General features: G+C 34.7%; 1 protein-coding gene across 1 annotated transcript; it reads left to right on the plus strand.

Moving 5' to 3' along the window:
- The first annotated feature begins 7,037 nt into the window (after window positions 1-7,037).
- LOC137572403 (uncharacterized) lies at window positions 7,038-17,814 on the plus strand. The gene is made up of 2 exons (XM_068284163.1): window positions 7,038-7,166; window positions 16,911-17,814. The coding sequence occupies exon 2, from the start codon at window positions 16,925-16,927 to the stop codon at window positions 17,582-17,584; it is 660 nt and encodes a 219-aa protein (XP_068140264.1). The 5' UTR covers window positions 7,038-7,166; window positions 16,911-16,924; the 3' UTR covers window positions 17,585-17,814.
- Window positions 17,815-18,651: the final 837 nt, after the last annotated feature.

Raw genomic sequence — 18,651 nt, forward strand, 5'->3', positions numbered from 1 at the left:
CCATATGGACTTTAATTTTTAAAGTTGCTTTTTCAATTTAATTTTTTTGACAATTCTTTAATTAATTTTAAAAAAACAATGCTCCAGAGCACGTGGAAATGAATAAATATGTGGTCCTTATTTTGAATGAATGAAATCGGTTTACTTACTTCGATTAATCCTGAATAATAATCTTCAACAATCAATGTAAACTTTGATGGACTACCAACGCTTCGCACAACGCCTTTAGTCAATTGAAGCGAACGAAGTTACTAGACTGCAACTAAGATAAGGTCTAGACTCCAAAATTGTCCCGGAGACTTCATGATGTGACTAAGAGAACTCCTCGCTCTCGTCAAACATAAATATCTTAAGAGGTGTGATTCTCCATTGGGTAACTACTTTTTCATAACGACCTCCGATATTATATTGTCTGGACGAAGTACAACTGCCCATTCGACACCAGGACATAGCCAGAGACTTTCGTGACTTCCGGTCACGATCGCGTGTACAAATACAAATAATACTGAAAAACAAACAATTAAAATACAGCTAATTACGAGCTAAATGTCCTAAAATAGAGGTTTTCAGAAGAGAAAGAGAGGCTTCTCATCTGATTACGGGATACAGCAGATTGTAATCAGAACATAGGACTCGAACTAGGACTAGGTTCATGCTAGGAATAGTTAGGAATACAGTGTTTTAAGGATAGAGAAATAAAATTTCTAGTAGGTCTACGGGTTTAACTGGTTCAATAGCTCAGGAGAGTCTATTTTACCTATTAAAAGTTTGTGAATTAAGATAGCAGCAAGCATTACTCCACGATTAATTAAAGAAGGAAGATTGATTAAAAGAAGCCTACTAGAGTATGATGGCAAATTGATATTGCGATCCCAAATTAGTCCGCGAAGAGCAAAAAGCAGAAATTGCTTTTGAACAGATTTAATTTTACTTTGGTGACCATATGCAAGATCCATACTCTAAGATAGGACGGATTAATGAAATATATAGAATTATGGTTGTATACGGATCGTCAAACTCTTTTGACCATCGTTTCACAAACCCACGTACATTCTGGAGTAGATAAACTTGTCTACAAATAGACATAGATTCGAAATCTCAAAACTTTTGTCTTAATAATCTCAATCTCGATAGCTTTGGGAGCACACTGGACGATTTTGATACTCAAACTTTGATTTGCAAAGAGAATCGCAAAGAAAGTCGCTTAGTTCGAGTAACACAAAACGAATTTCAAAATACGGAACTATTTTTGCAAGGAAGTATATTTTGTTTACTAATGGCTTTTGTACATTGCAAATATTGGCGTTTAGTTGACTCAGTTGAACAAATATCAAATATTTCTTTTTCCAATTGCCGACAAGAATTTGCTTAGCTTTTGCTTTCGAACTTTGAAAATGTTGGTAGTTTGCCATATTTGGCATGATCAATTGAGATGGAATTTTCAATTCAATGAAAGATAAATAATATAAAGTATATAGTATGTATTTATATATTTAGCTCTAAATTGTTGTACAAAATTGTTGGCTTCAAGGCAAAGACAAGCGAAATACAGAAAATAATAAGATAAAATGATTATAAAAGAAAATATTTTGATAAACTTGAACTGGCTGACATTTCGGACCACCGCAAAGTGTGGCGAAATATCTCTTTGGTGTTGTTGTTTTTTTTGGTTTTCATCAATGTGCAGCAGATGTTTTTATACCCTGTAGACATATGAGGCGTCAAAAGGTATATTAAATATGGGAAATGAGTGGAAAGAAGCATACAGAAGACTTATCGACATTTTTCCATATAAAGCAAAGATCCACAAGTTGACTTTGTGACTCATGATATATAACTAACTCTATTACAGGGTATTTCAGTGTTGATTCCTGGCATTTGCCAAAGAGATTTTTGTTAATTTTGTTCATCAGTTTTTTAGTTTCATTTACAGAAGAACCCCAAATAGCCAGGTGATGCTCGAGACCAAGATGAACAAAGTCAGTCAGTGGGTTATGGTTAGCTTGCCACATCTATTCATTCATTGGCAGTCGAATAAGTAGAAGAGGCCACACTTTGGCTTGGTGGGAAGGGTTGGAAGGGGAGCAGGGCTAACAACAGAAGCACCAGCAGAAGTTAATTAAGCCACAGCCCCAGGCCAAAGTTAATTATGGCCTTTATAGTGTGTGTTAGTGTAATTTATCTTGGTTTATGCTTTGTGCTCACAATTCTTTTTGGCTTTTTCAGAGGAGATTCTGTCTTGTCAACACTTGGAGGGCGACCTTGCTCCAACTGATGTATCCAAGACTCAATGTTTGGATATCTTGCATAACGCCACAAATAATGAGCCCAATTGTAATTAAAAAGTTTGATGTCAAATGCAAGATAAATGTCTCTATCATTCAAAGTGTGGGAAGATTGGGCAAGTTTGTGCCAATTTCGTTAGTCAATGTGAAGAAAGTGAAATTTTAGCTAATGTATAATTACAAAAACAAAAAAAGCAACCCACATACAATTATGTACACATATATATACATATATATGTATCTTTAAATATGTTTGGGTACTTATACAAAAAATATGTAGCTAAGGTCTCGCCTACTTAATTTCATGGTAAGCGGCTTTCGGCTCTGAATTTTGAAATTGCCTTCTCTGGGCTAAACCATTTGAAAACTGAAGTGCAGATCTAATTGGTCAGTCTCAGCGTTTTAATTCAATTGGTTGGCTTGGCTCTATAGGTCTTTGGGGGTCTATGGGGGTCTGTCCATTTTATTATGTTTTGGGTTCGACCTTTTGGCAAAGACTGCTCTGGTAGCAGAAACATAGACACTTCAAGTTCAAGTTCAAGTCAGGCTCGAGTCATTAAAGTTAATCAATTTGGCGATGTTCACACTTAATGACTTTGCCTTTAGAAAACTGTGTAAGATGCAAACACCAAAGTCATATATCTATACATAGCCGATATCGAACTGATTTTCAAGTTGTTGCCACTTTATTTTCTGTTTGTTTGTTTCGGTGGTTGTTGTTTTTTCTTTGTATATCAAATGCAATTAAAATTAATTTAGCAAACGACCTCACACAGCATGTTAAATGTTTGTTTGTTTGTTTGTTTGTCGTAATTCAATATTTTATATTGCATATTTGAAGATGCATCAAGTGAAGTGCGTGAGTTGCCAGCATCATCATCATTATCATCATAATCATCATCACCATTACTTGATTAGAATCAGGAGCCAACATTAAGTGAAGCTGACTTGCCTTCTATGAGTGAACTTGAACATCAAATAAAACATTGAAAAGTGAAATGAAAATTTTAACATTCCAATATTAACCCAAAATTTAAATGTCTACAGAATTTTCATCAATTTTTATTACAAATTCATGTAAACATAAATTTTTAAGCCAATTTTACCCCTTGCAAAGGGTATTTTATAAAGGGTCAGATGTTTGGCCATCTACAGGGTATAAAAACATAGCTGAGTCGATGTCTGTCTGCCCGTCCGCCGAACCGAATCGAAGTAGCTTCACGCCTCCATTTATACTTTAAACCCGGGTAAGATAATATATGAAAATCATTCGGTTCGGATGATCCTTAACAATATACGAAATCATATAGCCATGTCCGTCTGTCCGTCCTGTCGCGTGGATCCTCCTAGACCTAAAGATCTAAAGCGTTGAAATTTTGAATGTAGGCTTGTATGTACTGGATTCAGCCGGATCGGACCACTATATCATATAGCTCCCAAAAATGACCACAGTGGACATTTTCGATTACTCTTAAATTAAGTCTACTGAATATTTGAAAAAAAACCATCAAGGAGGCCTTGCTTCGGCAGTTCGCTTTATTTTTCTCTACATCGGAGAGAGAGAGACTCTTTATTTCAGTTTATTCTGAATCTTATCAACATCAACACTAGTTTTTCTGGAACAAAAAACAAACAAAAAATAATAATTTTACACATTAGTATTAAAACATTGCTCTACACAACTGTAAACACAAAATTTATAAACTTGAAAAACTTTGGAAACACAAAATAACCGACTCTTGTGCATAAAACGTGAAACAACTTAACTCGACTTAAAGCAGTCAACTCGTGCATAACTTCCATTAGTTTGGCTTCATCCTCTTCATTGACCACTTTGGAGCGATTTGTAGATTTGCCTTCATCATCATCAGATGGAACCTTGTGGCGATACTGCTGATCCAGGAATAGTCGTGATCCTACCAATATTATCTGATAATGATAGTTCTTCATACTAATATAAGCAAATAAATACATTTGCTTATATATGTATGAAGAACTATCATCATCGGATAATATTGGTAGGATCACGACTATTCCTGGATCAGCAGTATCGCCACAAGGTTTGGATATCTTCTTTTCCGGTGGAGTGGAAGTTCATAGCCCAAGCGTTGTCCTGTGATTCCTTCTGGGCGTTGGTGGATTGATCACTGCATCGTCTATGGATTTAATCAAACTAGTTCAACCGTGTTGCTGGCCGAATGCAATGATACATTAATGGAATCGGTTTTCTATGACTTCTTCCATAGTTTGTGCAATCTGACCTCATTGAGGTCTTTTGTTTGTCCTCATTGATTATCTCCTGACGTTCAACTTGTGCCAAACTGGTGGCGCCCCAAGCGTTTCTCCAACTATGGTGTTTCGTTAAGGTGCATTGTAGCAGTGGGGTTACTGGTCTTCGAGATGGTCATTTTGATGGACAATTGTGTCGATGTCTGCTTGGCATTGCGATTCAACTGACGATCGCGTAGTGGAGCGTGTTTGCTTTCAACCGAGGCATCAAAGTTGACCCCAGCAGATGATTCAGTCAGGAGGAACTTGTAAAACCAACGAGCACATTGTTAATGGTCCGGAGGAGAACCTTTTTGGAGCAAGTCAACGGGAATGTCTTTCTGCACACGTGCGATGAAAACTCATCTGGAGTAACTAGAATTCTGTATATGATCATAATTTGTGGTTGTTGTAAAGAAATCACTTTCTTCATATGGATGACATCTAACTTGAGGATATGAAGGAGCTTGACACTAAGTGTTTTGATTTCTTAAATAAAAGAATTGAAACGCTAAGCAACCAGGTGGAATACTTTCATTACTTGAGGTTTAGGGGGTGTTCGGAATGAACCGCATAGGCAGTTCAGGCAGATAATTAAGGTTAATCGACGTTCTGTGAATACCTGGCACCTGGCTTAAAACAAGTACATCTTAAGAGAAAAGAGCCTTCGCTGATTTATAAATCCTACAACATTACGGACCTCCATTGGTTTATGTGGGACTTCCAAATATATCCATCGACTACACATAACCTTAAAGAGTTGTTATATTATACTTTAGGCGATAGGTAAAAATAGGATATTAAATCCTAAGCTATAAAAACCAATTGATAGTTGAAAAGTCCTAAGAGATGGATCATCATCATACTAAGACTTTGGCACACAAACGCCCAGTTATTGCATTATTGATTAGATATTATGATATAGTGGTCTGATCCGGCTGAATCCAGTATATACAAGCCTACATGCAAAATTTCAACGCGGTAGCTCTTCAGGTGTAGGAGGAATTCGAGTCCTTTCCACGCGACAGGACGGACAGACGGACATTGATATATGAATTCGTCTCGTCTGCTGATTAAGAATATATTATGCATGTACTTTATATGGTCATGGATGCTTCTTCTATGCTTTGCATACTTGTGACCAAAATTAAATACCTTTATGCAAGGGTATAAAAAAATAGGTAGCATCTTTCTTTTATAGCCATTTTAATATGTATATCCAACTAATTATATTTTGAGCATTTGGATGAGCCATTTTTGAGTTTTTCCCAAATCGAACTTTAAGTGAAAATCAACTTTTCGAAATAATTTCTGTACAAAGAATCCTCCAAAGACTTCTTAAATTTTGGATTTCATCCTGTTCGTTATTGTTTGCATCTAGAGTCTATTTTGGCCTTTTAAGATACAACATTTCCATGCAAACTAGAAGGAGAATGCTAAAAAAAGAGGAAAAAGCCTAAAAATGTGACTTTGGTGGAACCCTCTTGATAGTTTACACTCAATAATTTGAAATAAATATCATAAATTTTCTAATTAAATAACTTACCCGCCCATATTGACCAACTTTTTAATTATGGTTTCAATGCAAACGAACGAAAGATTCAAAAAACTAAATCAATTAATCAATATAATCAAGTGAAGCCTTCTGCTCGACCTCAAATAGGCCTAAAAAAGAGAAAAAGAGAGAGTGTGAGAGGGGGTAATTCAATCCATAGCTATATAGTTATTAACTTATATATTATTATTATTTTTTTTTTTGCTGGTGGTTTTGCTTTTACACCTTTTGACGTACGATGATGAGCAAATTATGCCGGAAGCAAATTGAAAAAAAGAAACTAATTGATTTTATTGACACCGTTTTTGTATGCTTTGTTGGATAACTTACATAAATGTATCGAAGGCAGGAAAAAAAAATAAACAAAAATTAAATATTTGCTCTTGGGACTCAAAAATTTCATTGGCCGTGGGCCGCAAAAATTATAAACAAAACGAGGGGCAAATTAAAATAAAATCAAAAACACAAGCAACAAATAATCAATAACGGTTGTTAAATGACTTAATGATTTTTTGTCAGTTTTTTGTAAAATTTTTACAAATTGAAGCAAAACGAAAGACTGAAGCAACGAACTTGTCGTAAAGCCAACATGTTGGTCTCTCGCATGCATTTCCAACTTCACTTACTGACACAGTTGCAAATTCTCATTTTTCGTTTTTCTTTATTTTTATAACCAATTCACCTGGCCATAACTCAGTTAACAACAAGCTAGCAACTGGCCACAACTTGTGGCCAAAGAGCAAAACTGCGTGAGGCGTCCCCAAAGAAGAAACAAACAAACACAGACACACACATGTGGGCAACAACTAGTCATACTTGGTTTGAGCGGAGCCTCCATCGAACGGCAACCACTGTAAGTAGTTGTAGTTGTTGCTTTTGTTATTTGGGGACAAGCTATAAACTGGCTGATCCGATCGTCAGTGCGTTCAGTTGGTAAAAGTGAAGCGTTGCGTGCGGTTGTCTTTACACACGAAAAGCTAAATAAAACAATTCAATTGCCAATTGAATTATTTGTGTAAAAGAAGCGAGTTCGTGTTTCGTTTGTTTTAAAACTCAAGGTGAATATCCTGCAAGGATAAAAGACTTTTCTCAAAACAGAACTTTTCCTTCACTTGTGCTGCCCATTTGAACAAGAATGTGATCAATAATTATTATTTAGTTTAGATCAGGTTAACTTTCTTTTAATCTGCTTAGGACTGCAATTGTGTATTTTTATATTTAGAATTCAGTGTAAAAAATGACATTAATTATGTTGTTAGGTTTTTCTATTTTGAAGCTTTTCGTTTGTAATCAATTTCAATTTTTTAAAGAATTTTTCATAAAAATAATATAGATATAATGACTCCAATAAGAAGTCTCTGTTTAATGTCGAATTGTAGCTAAACTTCAATCCCAATTTGTTGTATGATCTTTTGACTCGAAAGAATAGCAAAAGTGCTAGTTTTTGTTAAAATAGCCCTTAAGAGATGTGCTAAACAAATGATCTTTAGATTTTCTTATTTGCCATCGAGTACAAACTATTTTAATAGTAAACTTAGCAAATTCTTTATATTGACATTTTCAAGTGCTTAAGGGATTTTTAGGAAATTTTGAGAATTTTTACTTGCTTGAATCAAAACAATTTGATTTTAAACGTTGTTTTAGATCGATAAATATATATATTTTTTTTCAAAATAAAATTGCCAGCCATTGAGTGAATTGGAAGCAATTACTCAGGTTTTTTAAACTTAATTCTGCTCAAAAAGTAATCGTTAATTTAATATTTGAAAAATTATATCCTAACAATGATATTTGTGTAATAATTTGAGGCATTGGAGTTACGAATTCGAATGGAATTTAAGAGACTGCACAAGAAGAGATATACAGATACATTCCTAAGTAGATATGTCAGATGAACTCAATGAAAAAATTTATATACATACATAGTCAGACAGACTTCCCAAAAAAATATATACAGAAAGATAAATGAATGTTTTTGTATATGTTTGATGTGTTTGTTGAATCTTCTCTTAAAGCCAAACAAGAAGGTGTCTATTCTTAGTCTAGTACTTAATCTAAAGCGGTTAGTAGTCAGGGTTTCGCATCGTTTTATGGCACCAGCACTCATTTGGCTTTGACCAAGCTACAACATCAACTTCGCATCCTTCTGCCAGGGAAAGGGGCAGACAGGGGAAGAAACACAAAGGGAGAGAGATAGGGAGGGAGCATAAATTATTCATTTGCGGTCCTAATCGCTTATTTTTGGGTTGATTTGACACTTCCTTTGAGACAAGTCCGATTATTCAATAGCGTAAGGGAATTATGATTAACTACTTTAGATTTGATGCTAGGAATATATTTAGACAGATATTAATTCTATTAGTGTAATACTTCATATCTTAAGATTGCACTGAGAACTTCTAGTCCCACAAGTTTTGAGGTTGAGCTAAGAAATTTGTTTGTAATTAATTTTTTAACTAGAAAGTAGAATTATATAATTATATTGTTCGCTCTTCTGTTATACATTTCAATTCCTTTAAAATTTCTTGCCATTCATGTCAATTTCTTTAGATAAAATAAATATTTGATTAGGTTTAAATGAATACACAATAAAAATTCAATAGTTTTGAGGCCTTTAGTCTATTAATAAACACATACTTATGGTTATTTGCCTATATCATATCAGTTTATCCTTTCTATTGTAGACCATTTAGCTAAAATTCCTTAAAAAACGCTTCAGAAATCACTCCACTTTTGTCGAACTTTTAGCCAGGCTATCTAAGATGCCCGAGTCAAGCAATTGAGACCAAATTTAAACTCGTTTTATTGCAATATTTGTTTCCTATTTATGCCATGGCATAACAATTTACATTTACTTTCGAACGACAACCTTAGATCATTAAAAAAAATCTTTTAATTGTTTACAATACGAAACGAAAACCCATAATGAGGATGACTTTGCGACTCGCAAAAGTTACAAAACTCTAAAAAAAAAACAATTTGGTGTGATCGAAACAGAATCACAGATTATGCGTCTCAATGGGACTCAGACACGCCCACAACTTTCCCGCAAAGAGTGACAGAAGACAAGAAGATGTTGCAATTTGGACATACTTTCCCACATACCACAACAGTGGAACGAGAGGAAGGGAGACAGATTTTCTTAGTGTCAATTGGCAGCAGCCTTGCAATTTTGTTTGAATGGTTGGCAGAGTGAAGGGGACAAGGAGCCAGTGGAGCTAGCGGCTCATATGGAGAGAATGGGGAATCGTGACTTGTGATTTCTTCATTGGAATTTCACGAATCGCATTCATCTTCAACTTGAGATCTCGTTTTTTGTGTTGTTGTTGTCAGCAGTTGCATTAAAATTACCTACATATTAAATGTCTGCATTTTGCTACCAAACAACCCAAGACAGCAACAACAAATGCCAACAACAACAAATGCAAAATTATAATTATAAACAATTGTCAGTGAGTACTTAAGACTCATTTGTTTTGCTTTTGAGGTCAAATGTTTGCTTTATTTACTGGGCCTTATCTTTGAATGGCTTAGTCATAAATGTTTAACGACCTCCAAAATTGCTACCAACAACAGCACCCACATTCCACTACCGCCCACTCAACCTCCCGCACCATTATGACCACAGCATGACATTTTGGCATATGAAAATTTGCATGACTTTTTGGAAAATTAGATTTTTCCACCTATTTGCACGGTGCCTTCTAAAAACACTAAAACACATAAAAATCGCATATTGCGCAATCTTCTGCTTGAATGCATGTCATTTGCCTCTGTTTTGTATGGCCTTCTTGCTACCAGTGTGTGTGTGTGTGTGTGCGGTGTGTGTGTGTGGGGGTCTTTGGGTTAGTGGGTGGTGGATTGTGGGATGAAAGGCTCAAATATGGATAGACATATGTTGTGAATTGCCAATTTTTAGGAGACCAAGAGAAAAGGAAAATTGTAAAAATTTTATTGCTGATCCTTAAAAATATTAACAATAACATCTAACAGAAGATTAGCTAACGTTTGATCTCTAATTCTTTTTCTTAATAATTCTTCAAGTCTTCTTTACAATGTGACAAAATTTCCATAATTGTTTCATTTTAATTCCAAGACCAAAGCGATTTTGAAGTTAAGATCAGAATATGAAAAACTATTTACTTGAAGTCAATCAGGACATCTATGAATGTCCTTTTTGAAAGAAAAGCTTATGTTTTTTGAGATTTCTTCTACCCTGAATCGATAATATAGTTTTTATCATATTTTTGGGGTTGAATAGATTGTGATATTTAAACATTTTCAAGTTATTTTAAACTACAAAATATGTGACCATTCGGGCATTAAGCCAAGTCGTTCTTAATTATGTAATGAATAAATTTTAGTCCACTAATTAAAAGAGTAATGACGAAATCAACTTTTTATTTAATTTCAAAAAAAGTTCACTACTTTTTTTTAATGCCAATTAAAAAGTAATGCTTAAGGGCACAACAAAGATAGAAAGAAAGAGACAAAGAAAGAGACAAAGAAAGAGACAAAGAAAGAGACAAAGAAAGAGACAAAGAAAGAGACAAAGAAAGAGACAAAGAAAGAGACAAAGAAAGAGACAAAGAAAGAAAGAAATTAGAAATGAAGAAATTACTTTTTTTAGATTATATTATTTTAATTAGCAGACTATAACTATTTTTTGCTTTTCTTCATCTATTATGTGAAAAATATCTTTTGACTATATATTCTCATATATTATTTCTTTCCCAACCATCAACCATTTGGAAGATTGTTTTATCCGAAATCACCATGTTTTAAAAATTGTATTCAATTATGATACATTGAGGCCAATTTAAAAAAAAGCAGATTATTTTAATACTTTAAGCAAATACTCTTTCATATGCTAGAAATTTGTTTTATATAAAGGATTATGACAAAAACTTATGACACTAAAAGGAGTCGAAACTGATTAAAACAAGGAAAAAGATCAAACTTATTCAAAAGGAGTCAAATGACTCTGTATTTAGAATAAAAAGCTCGTTTATGAAGATTTCAAATGGTTTCGAAAATGATTCGAGAAGAGATTCGTATAGAATGACAACTAAAATGAAATGCTAAATGGAATGTTACATCCTTCACAACAAGGTCCTAATTTGAACCTTCGATTTCTTTGTTTTTAAATGAATTAGTACATTGAAAGTAATTAAAAAGAAACATTAAAATGAAACTATTTAGTTTTGGTATAAAATACTTTAATTTACCTTACATCAGAAGACATTTCCCTTTCATTTCTTTTGAACAAGATGACTTTATGTGAATAACTATTAATATCTTATCTTATGATATTATATAATTGTTTGTTTCCCACTTACAAGGGGAACTTTAGGTATGCCAATCTAAAATATCTATAATTCATTCAAATCGGTAATTCGCATACCTAAAGTTCCCCTTGTTAAACTCAACAAATGATTATAGTCACTAATAATTAATGGGTTTTTAATGATTAGATATAAATATTATATATTCAACATAAAAGAGTTTATAGCCATGACAACAAAGACCATAAAAGCTTCTTTTGTTTTTGAAAATAATTTAAATTAGTTGCTAATAAGATAAATATTTCATCAATTGAATGACAAAAACTGAGCCTATGCAAGTCGAAACAGAAATCAAATGAGTGGATATTGGCTCAAGAGCTTATCAAATTATAAGTCTTTCCAGGAATTAAAAATAAAACCTTTAATTATGTAAATGCTAAATGTTAGGGGTCGAGAGGGAATGTTATTTCGAGTCTTTCGTTTAATGGTGTATAAACGATTTATTAACGTCTTCTGCCAGAAGCCAGATGAAAGTGAAGTGGTCAAAACAGCTGAGCAGAGACATCTCCCAGCTCTTTGCACAATTGTCAATATTTATTTATATATGTATGTATGTATGCGTATGTGCAATGGAATGTACATATAAATAAACATATATTTTTATGTCATGACCAAAAAATCAAGATAAATCCATTTGAAAACATTTTCACTATCATTTTGCGACAGGTGGCGGCGGCGGCGGCGGCGGCGGCGTTGGTAACTTGTTGATGTTCATTGTTATTGTTATTTTAGTTTTTTTTTGTTTTTGGCTTATTGTTGTTGCTGATGTTGTTGTTGGTTGTTGAGAAAACAGGCCCCTTTCTGAAACCTGATGTCTGATTGCTGATGCCTGCTGGTGACCAGTAAAAGTAACGCACCTTGTCAAGCTCCTTTAGCCGTGTCTGTTGCAGAAAAAAACTTGACTTCAGACTTTCTTCTTCTACATTGAAGACTCCAACACACACACACACACACACACACACACACACACTTACGCACACTCTGTCCAGTTTGACTTTGTTTACCAGCTTCTGGAAAGAAAACCAACAACGGACCAGACCAACTCGAAGACCATACCAGGCAATTAAAAACCTCAACTCAGGCATTGCATCCGCAATGCCAACTTTCTTAACAATTTCAAGTGACTTTTTGTATTGGGCTTTTTTCTTCAGCATCCTGCTTTAGGTATGCTTAGGATATTACAAAATAAATCGGGCAATTATCAATGGTATCTAGATGGCTTACCAGGCGGAGTGAGGGGAAATTTCACACAATTTGAATTGAAAATTCTCAATTTTCTTTTCTTTCTTTTCGCCTCTTCTGGTTGTTTTGTTGGCAAATCCGTCTTCTGTATAATTACTGTCATCATCAGCTAGTCAGACTCGTCAGCGGGCCAGAGATGAGGAGGCAAAACTCGTCTCGTGTTCTAAATACTTACACAGTTCCAGCAACCAACTCAATTGCACTCAAGCCTACAGATTTCTCCAGAGAGTCACATATCGATCGATTGATTTCTCTAATATCAATATAGAGAACTTAAATGAAATCTCAACAAATACATCTAAAGGAGAAGCCAAACTGGTTGCCTTTTAAAGAATTACTCAATGGGCAACAGCCTCAGGATATTAAAGTTTACATAACATTTTGTTTAGTTTTTTTTTTTTTTTTGTTCAAAAAATTAGCAATCACCTAGAGTCGACACCTGTTCATACTTACAGTCTTTGATAAAAAAAAAGATTCGCCAACAAAATTTTAGTCAGAAAAGTTCAAATTGCCACCACTAAAACAAGTTGCCATTAACTGGCCAAGATTGCTGTAAAAATGCTGAATAAATCCAAGATTAATGGCCATATATGCCAGACTGTTAAAGAGAGAGGAAGGGGGCTGGGGGTGCAACTGGCTTGGGTATTAATTATTTAACTATGGAATGTTGCACAGATGATGTCCCAAAAAAATATATATAAATATATATAAAAAATGTCTTTGAGCCGCATTCACAAGTGTTTTTATTTCGACTGAAGGTTTTTTTTCCCCCATTTTTGGCAATAAAATAAATGAAATATTTGAAGAGCCTAAAAGTGCCTTTCTCCAGTGCCCCCCATCAACATGCCCCATTAATTTGTATTTACAAGTGCAACCCAAAAAAAAACGAACCAATATTGCATAACCCACAACAAAAAACCAAAAAATGAGAGCTACTTAAGTGAGGTGAAGAGAGATTCGAGACAATTGGTTCGACAGTTCGACTCTTGGACAATTAGTTGAAGCAGCAAATGAGCCAATACAAATTTAAATTACAACATTTTTACAGCAGCAACGACAACAACAACAACAACAATGAGTCTAGTAATTGGTAATGACAAAAAGAAGAAGAAAAAACAAAACAAAAGACAAAAGCAACAAACTGAAACTGAAAACTCTCTTATCAGTCGGAAGAGTTTGTTACAACTAAGGCTGGCAACAACTATGTACAACCACCACATACAACAGGCACAATGTGGCCTAAACACACACATGCCAACTTTCTCCATTAAAACCAAAATCGTCTCTTTGTTGGTATGCAAAGACACACTTTTTGACTTTAGTTGAGCTAGAAAACTAAAACTCTTGCGTACTCAATGTGTGATATACGAGCTTGTACATTTGTCTGTCTATCTGGCCCGTTGGTCTGTCTCAGTGTCGTTTCGTCTCTGTGTGTGCTTGTCTACCCAGTTTGCGTTAGTCACAGACTTCTTAGTGGGATAGGTCAGTGTTGAACTGGCAAATTAACTTGCAAAAGTCGTTTCGTTTGACTTGAAAACAAAACGAAAATAAATTCAAAATTCTAGAAATATTTCTTTACTTGTGCTGTAAAGTAATTATTTTTTTTTTATGCTTTTATTTGTTGAATTTTCTCTTAACTTAGAGCTCGTGCTGTTGGGCTTATTCTTAGCCAAACGTTGGAGTTTAGCCTAGTTTCTGTTCGGGCATGTTAACAACTAAAAGAAACTCTTAATAAGACAAATTAAAGTTACAGTTTTGATATTTCCCACTAAATGCCTAAAAAACACACTTATTGATGCAAAAAGTTTATGAAGAGTTTGGCAAAGTTTCAAATTCTGTTTCGGTGAAGATTAGAAGATTTCTTTGGCCTTCCCGTTTGGAACAGGTTAACAGCGTTTTTATGTATACTTTAATTTTCAATTGATCCTAAATAAACAATAAGGTAATCAAGAAATGGTGATGGAATCAACAGTCCTGGTCTCTGTGGTGAGTGACTTCTTTGCAGACGTCCAATCTGCATGCTTTCTGTTGTCCAGCAGTTTGAGAACCATGGGTTTCTAGCCTGGAAAGGTATCGATTCATTTAGTTGTATCGATTCATACTAGTTAGTATTCTTAACTAGTTTTGGCTTTGGCTCATTGCCATTTAGGACTCTTTAGCAAGGACTGGTTCTTAAAGGAAACCCCTATACAGACTACGTGGTCACGGGTTTGTCATGGCTTTTAAATAGCCTTTGAAGGGAATATTTTTTATTTTTTTTATTTTTATTTATTTTTATTTTGGGCTAAATTGGGAGTTCATACTTAATAGTAGATAGTTTATCGTCTTATTCCATTAAGGCTTTATTAGAAGATTAAGTTAGGATTAATTTAATTATCTTTTGTGTTTTTAATTGGAAGATATTTATAATATTTTATATATTTATTATTATTAAATTTATATATGACTCTAGTTAATGAGGTAGATTAATAAATTTTTTAACAGAAACTTTTCGAACCTCTTTTGATTTGGCAGAAGAAGAAACTAAATTTGTTTCCGGACTTAAAGTAGAATTTAGAAGAGGAGGATTAGCTGAGTATTGAACTTAAATTCATTTTCAGAAGTTTCAAATTCAAATAACTGTAGATCCAGACAGGAAGATATCTATTTTTTGGCCCTAGTTGATAAAAGTTCAGCATATATACATTTGTTTGCTTAGTTATTATACAATTTATTGAACAACCTTAAGATGTTGCCTATGTTGTCAACAGGTTAATAGCACTTTTTATTAGTTTTACTATTTGAGGCAATGATATTTTACAACAATCTTAGAAGAACCATATAGAAACAATTTGAATATACATACATATATTGTTTTATTATCTCTTTAAGAAATTTATAAAGAATTTCGATTTTCATTTCGAAAAGAAAAATTGAGAATTTTGGAGGGGGAAAGTAAATTTGATCACTTTCAGCCCTTAAATTTTGCTTCCTGAGAGAAAGGAACCCTTTTTTTGCCCCCCGCTGATCCACCACTGGTTTTCATACAATACTGACAAACGATTTGTCTTCTCTCCTCGACATTGTATACTAAAATATTTGGAATTTTATTAAAATGATGAAACATTTTGAAATGTTACGAAAACTACTTTATGTTAAATCATACCTTTTGCTTTTTAACCAAAGTTTCAGAGGAAACCGAAGATCAAAATATCTTTAACCATTTCGAAAGTCAAAAAAGTTATTTTTTAACCATTTTTAAATATCAACAAAAATTTGTCAACATTTGATGGCAATAAAGTTTATATAGCGAAAAAATATCATTTTCATATATAAACTTTAAACTTGTAACGTTTTATAAAGAGCTCTTACATTCAATTACATTCTTAAAAAAAAAAAAGGAAATATGCAAGGCTAATGGCCAAAATCAAGAGATGGACACACCTCCAATCACAGATTTTTGTGTTCTTCTATTACATTGTCGAATTAGAATAATTTGTTTACATTTTCATTTTGATAGAGGTAAACCTCGATGAGTTCAATCAGGCCTGACATTCTGACAGATTGACCTTTATATTTTGAATATGAACCTAAACTAAATGTTAACCATTATTTACGGGTGGGAGAGAGAGAGAGACAGAGAGGAGTGAAGCCAATTAACCAGCACGCGCTTTCTGGCCCATTCAATTACCTGTTTAAAATCATTTGCCAATCCGGATCTAATTGTAAATTGAGAATTAAAATTAAACCCAGCTGCCATTCGGTCCATCAATGGACCATTAAAATTTGCATATATAAAACAATAAAGCCATTTGCATATTGTTGAAACTTTTGACTTGTTTGACAGGCCCCAGATGTGGGCAGGAGAATCACAATTCTCACGATTACGACATAGGAATGACCTCCCCCTCAATAGAAGAGACTGAGAGTACCAACTGAATAGATATTCTCTGTAGATATGGCAAATTTGGTATGGAAAACTACTCAATTAGTCAACTGAAATGAATTCCATACACAAAAAGCCCGCTCAAAATTGATCAAAAAACCAAAAATTTCCAATCACTGATTTTGCATTTAAAAAAAAAAAAAAAAAACGCCGTGTCCAATGGAGCGGAAATGGAAATGTGGAAAAAAATAAAATAATGTAAATGTGAAAATGGAAATGGAAATGGGTGTGACATCTCCCGATTGGGTCAACCGATGGCTAATGTTCTCAATTTCGATCACTTGTTTCAGTGTTCCGCATCGAGATGTTTGTGCTGCGCACTCTGTTGCTGCTGGCAGTGAGCTTCACCGTGTCTCTGGCCCAGCGTCGTCTGGCCCTGCCCGATCCGAGGAGTTGTGCCAATCGTGTGCGCCATGCCTCCTACCGCGATGCTCGCGGAGTGTCCCACTCATACTTCTTCAGCTGGGAGCATGCCCCGACCCGTAGTCTGGAGGTCGATTGGTTGGATGCCCGTAACATTTGTCGCCGCCATTGCATGGACGCCGTTTCGCTGGAGACTCCCCAGGAGAACGATTTCATTAAGCAACGCATTGCTCGCGGCAATGTGAGATACATCTGGACATCGGGACGCAAATGCAACTTCGCCGGTTGCGACAGACCCGATCTGCAGCCCCCTAATGAGAACGGCTGGTTCTGGTCCGGATCGGGCGGCAAAATTGGTCCCACCTCGCAGCGCAACACCGGTGACTGGTCATCGACGGGTGGCTACAATCAACCCCAGCCCGACAACCGTGAGGCAGCCCAGGGCAACGATGAGAGTTGCCTGTCCATTCTCAATAACTTCTATAACGACGGCATCAAATGGCACGACGTGGCCTGTCACCACATCAAGCCCTTCGTCTGCGAGGACTCCGACGAGCTGCTGAACTTTGTCCGTTCCCGGAATCCGAATGTGCGCTTGTAATAAATACCTAATAATTAAAACCCATCTTATCATAATATTTATGTAGCCCTAAACAAAACAAAAAAAAATAAGAGGAGAACAATCAAGGCGGATGTGTCAATTCTGTTAACAACAAATTTTCGTGCTTTTGTTTTTTGCAACAAAAAATTAAACAAAATTGTTAAATAATTATAAACAAAACAAAAAAAAACTATCAAATTGTTGAAATAAAAATTGAACCTAAAATTGAAGTTTACTTTCTATAAGAAAGGACTACTGAGCAGGATAGAATTCTAGGCTGTGACTAGAAAGGAATTAGATCAGTTTTACCATGCGCTAATAGGGAGAAAAGTATGTTAGTATATAGTATATTTATACATATGTCCTGAAACAGTAAGCAATCTAAACTGAAATTCCAAAGGACCGATTTTAATGCCTTTGGTATAAATCAATTCTCTGGACAGATCTCTTTCGTGAAAGCCATTCCATATGACAGCCGTCAAATTCAGATTTTTTGTTCTTTTTTTAAGTTTTGAACGATTTTAGACTACTATAATAAGATCATCACTGGAAATACATTAGTCACTCTTCTACCGAATAGATTTTAGAGGATTTATTAAGGCCAAAGTCATTCAAATCGTCCTGCAATTCAACGACAACGAACGGCCGAGTCGTCATGTATATCTGTTGTTCCTTCCACAGGGCCATCAACTAGAAAATTTTTATTATTTGTTTAACTAACACAATTAAGTGACAAGAAACAAATGGCCTATTAAAATAGCTTGAAATTTGCTAACCATCACCAGGAGACCAAAAATGTAGTTTGCTTTTAGGCTGAAACTGCGAATGCCTTAACAGTGCCAATTGTAACGGCTGCTGTTAACTTATTTATTCTGATACTTCATTGGTTAGTTAAGAAAATATATAAATAAACAATATGCATCCTTTGGCTAGGATATTAATTAATTTTTTTTGTATTCAACGAAGTGTGTTAAATCTTTCTGCCCTGGCACAAAACCTTTTCAGTATTTTAGACTAGTTTTGAATTGTAAATATCTCTACCTGTCGCAATTTAAAAACAAAAGTGG

This window comes from Drosophila tropicalis, unplaced genomic scaffold (genome assembly GCF_018151085.1).
Source record: "Drosophila tropicalis isolate 14030-0801.00 unplaced genomic scaffold, ASM1815108v1 contig_302, whole genome shotgun sequence".
Lineage (NCBI taxonomy): Eukaryota > Metazoa > Arthropoda > Insecta > Diptera > Drosophilidae > Drosophila > Drosophila tropicalis.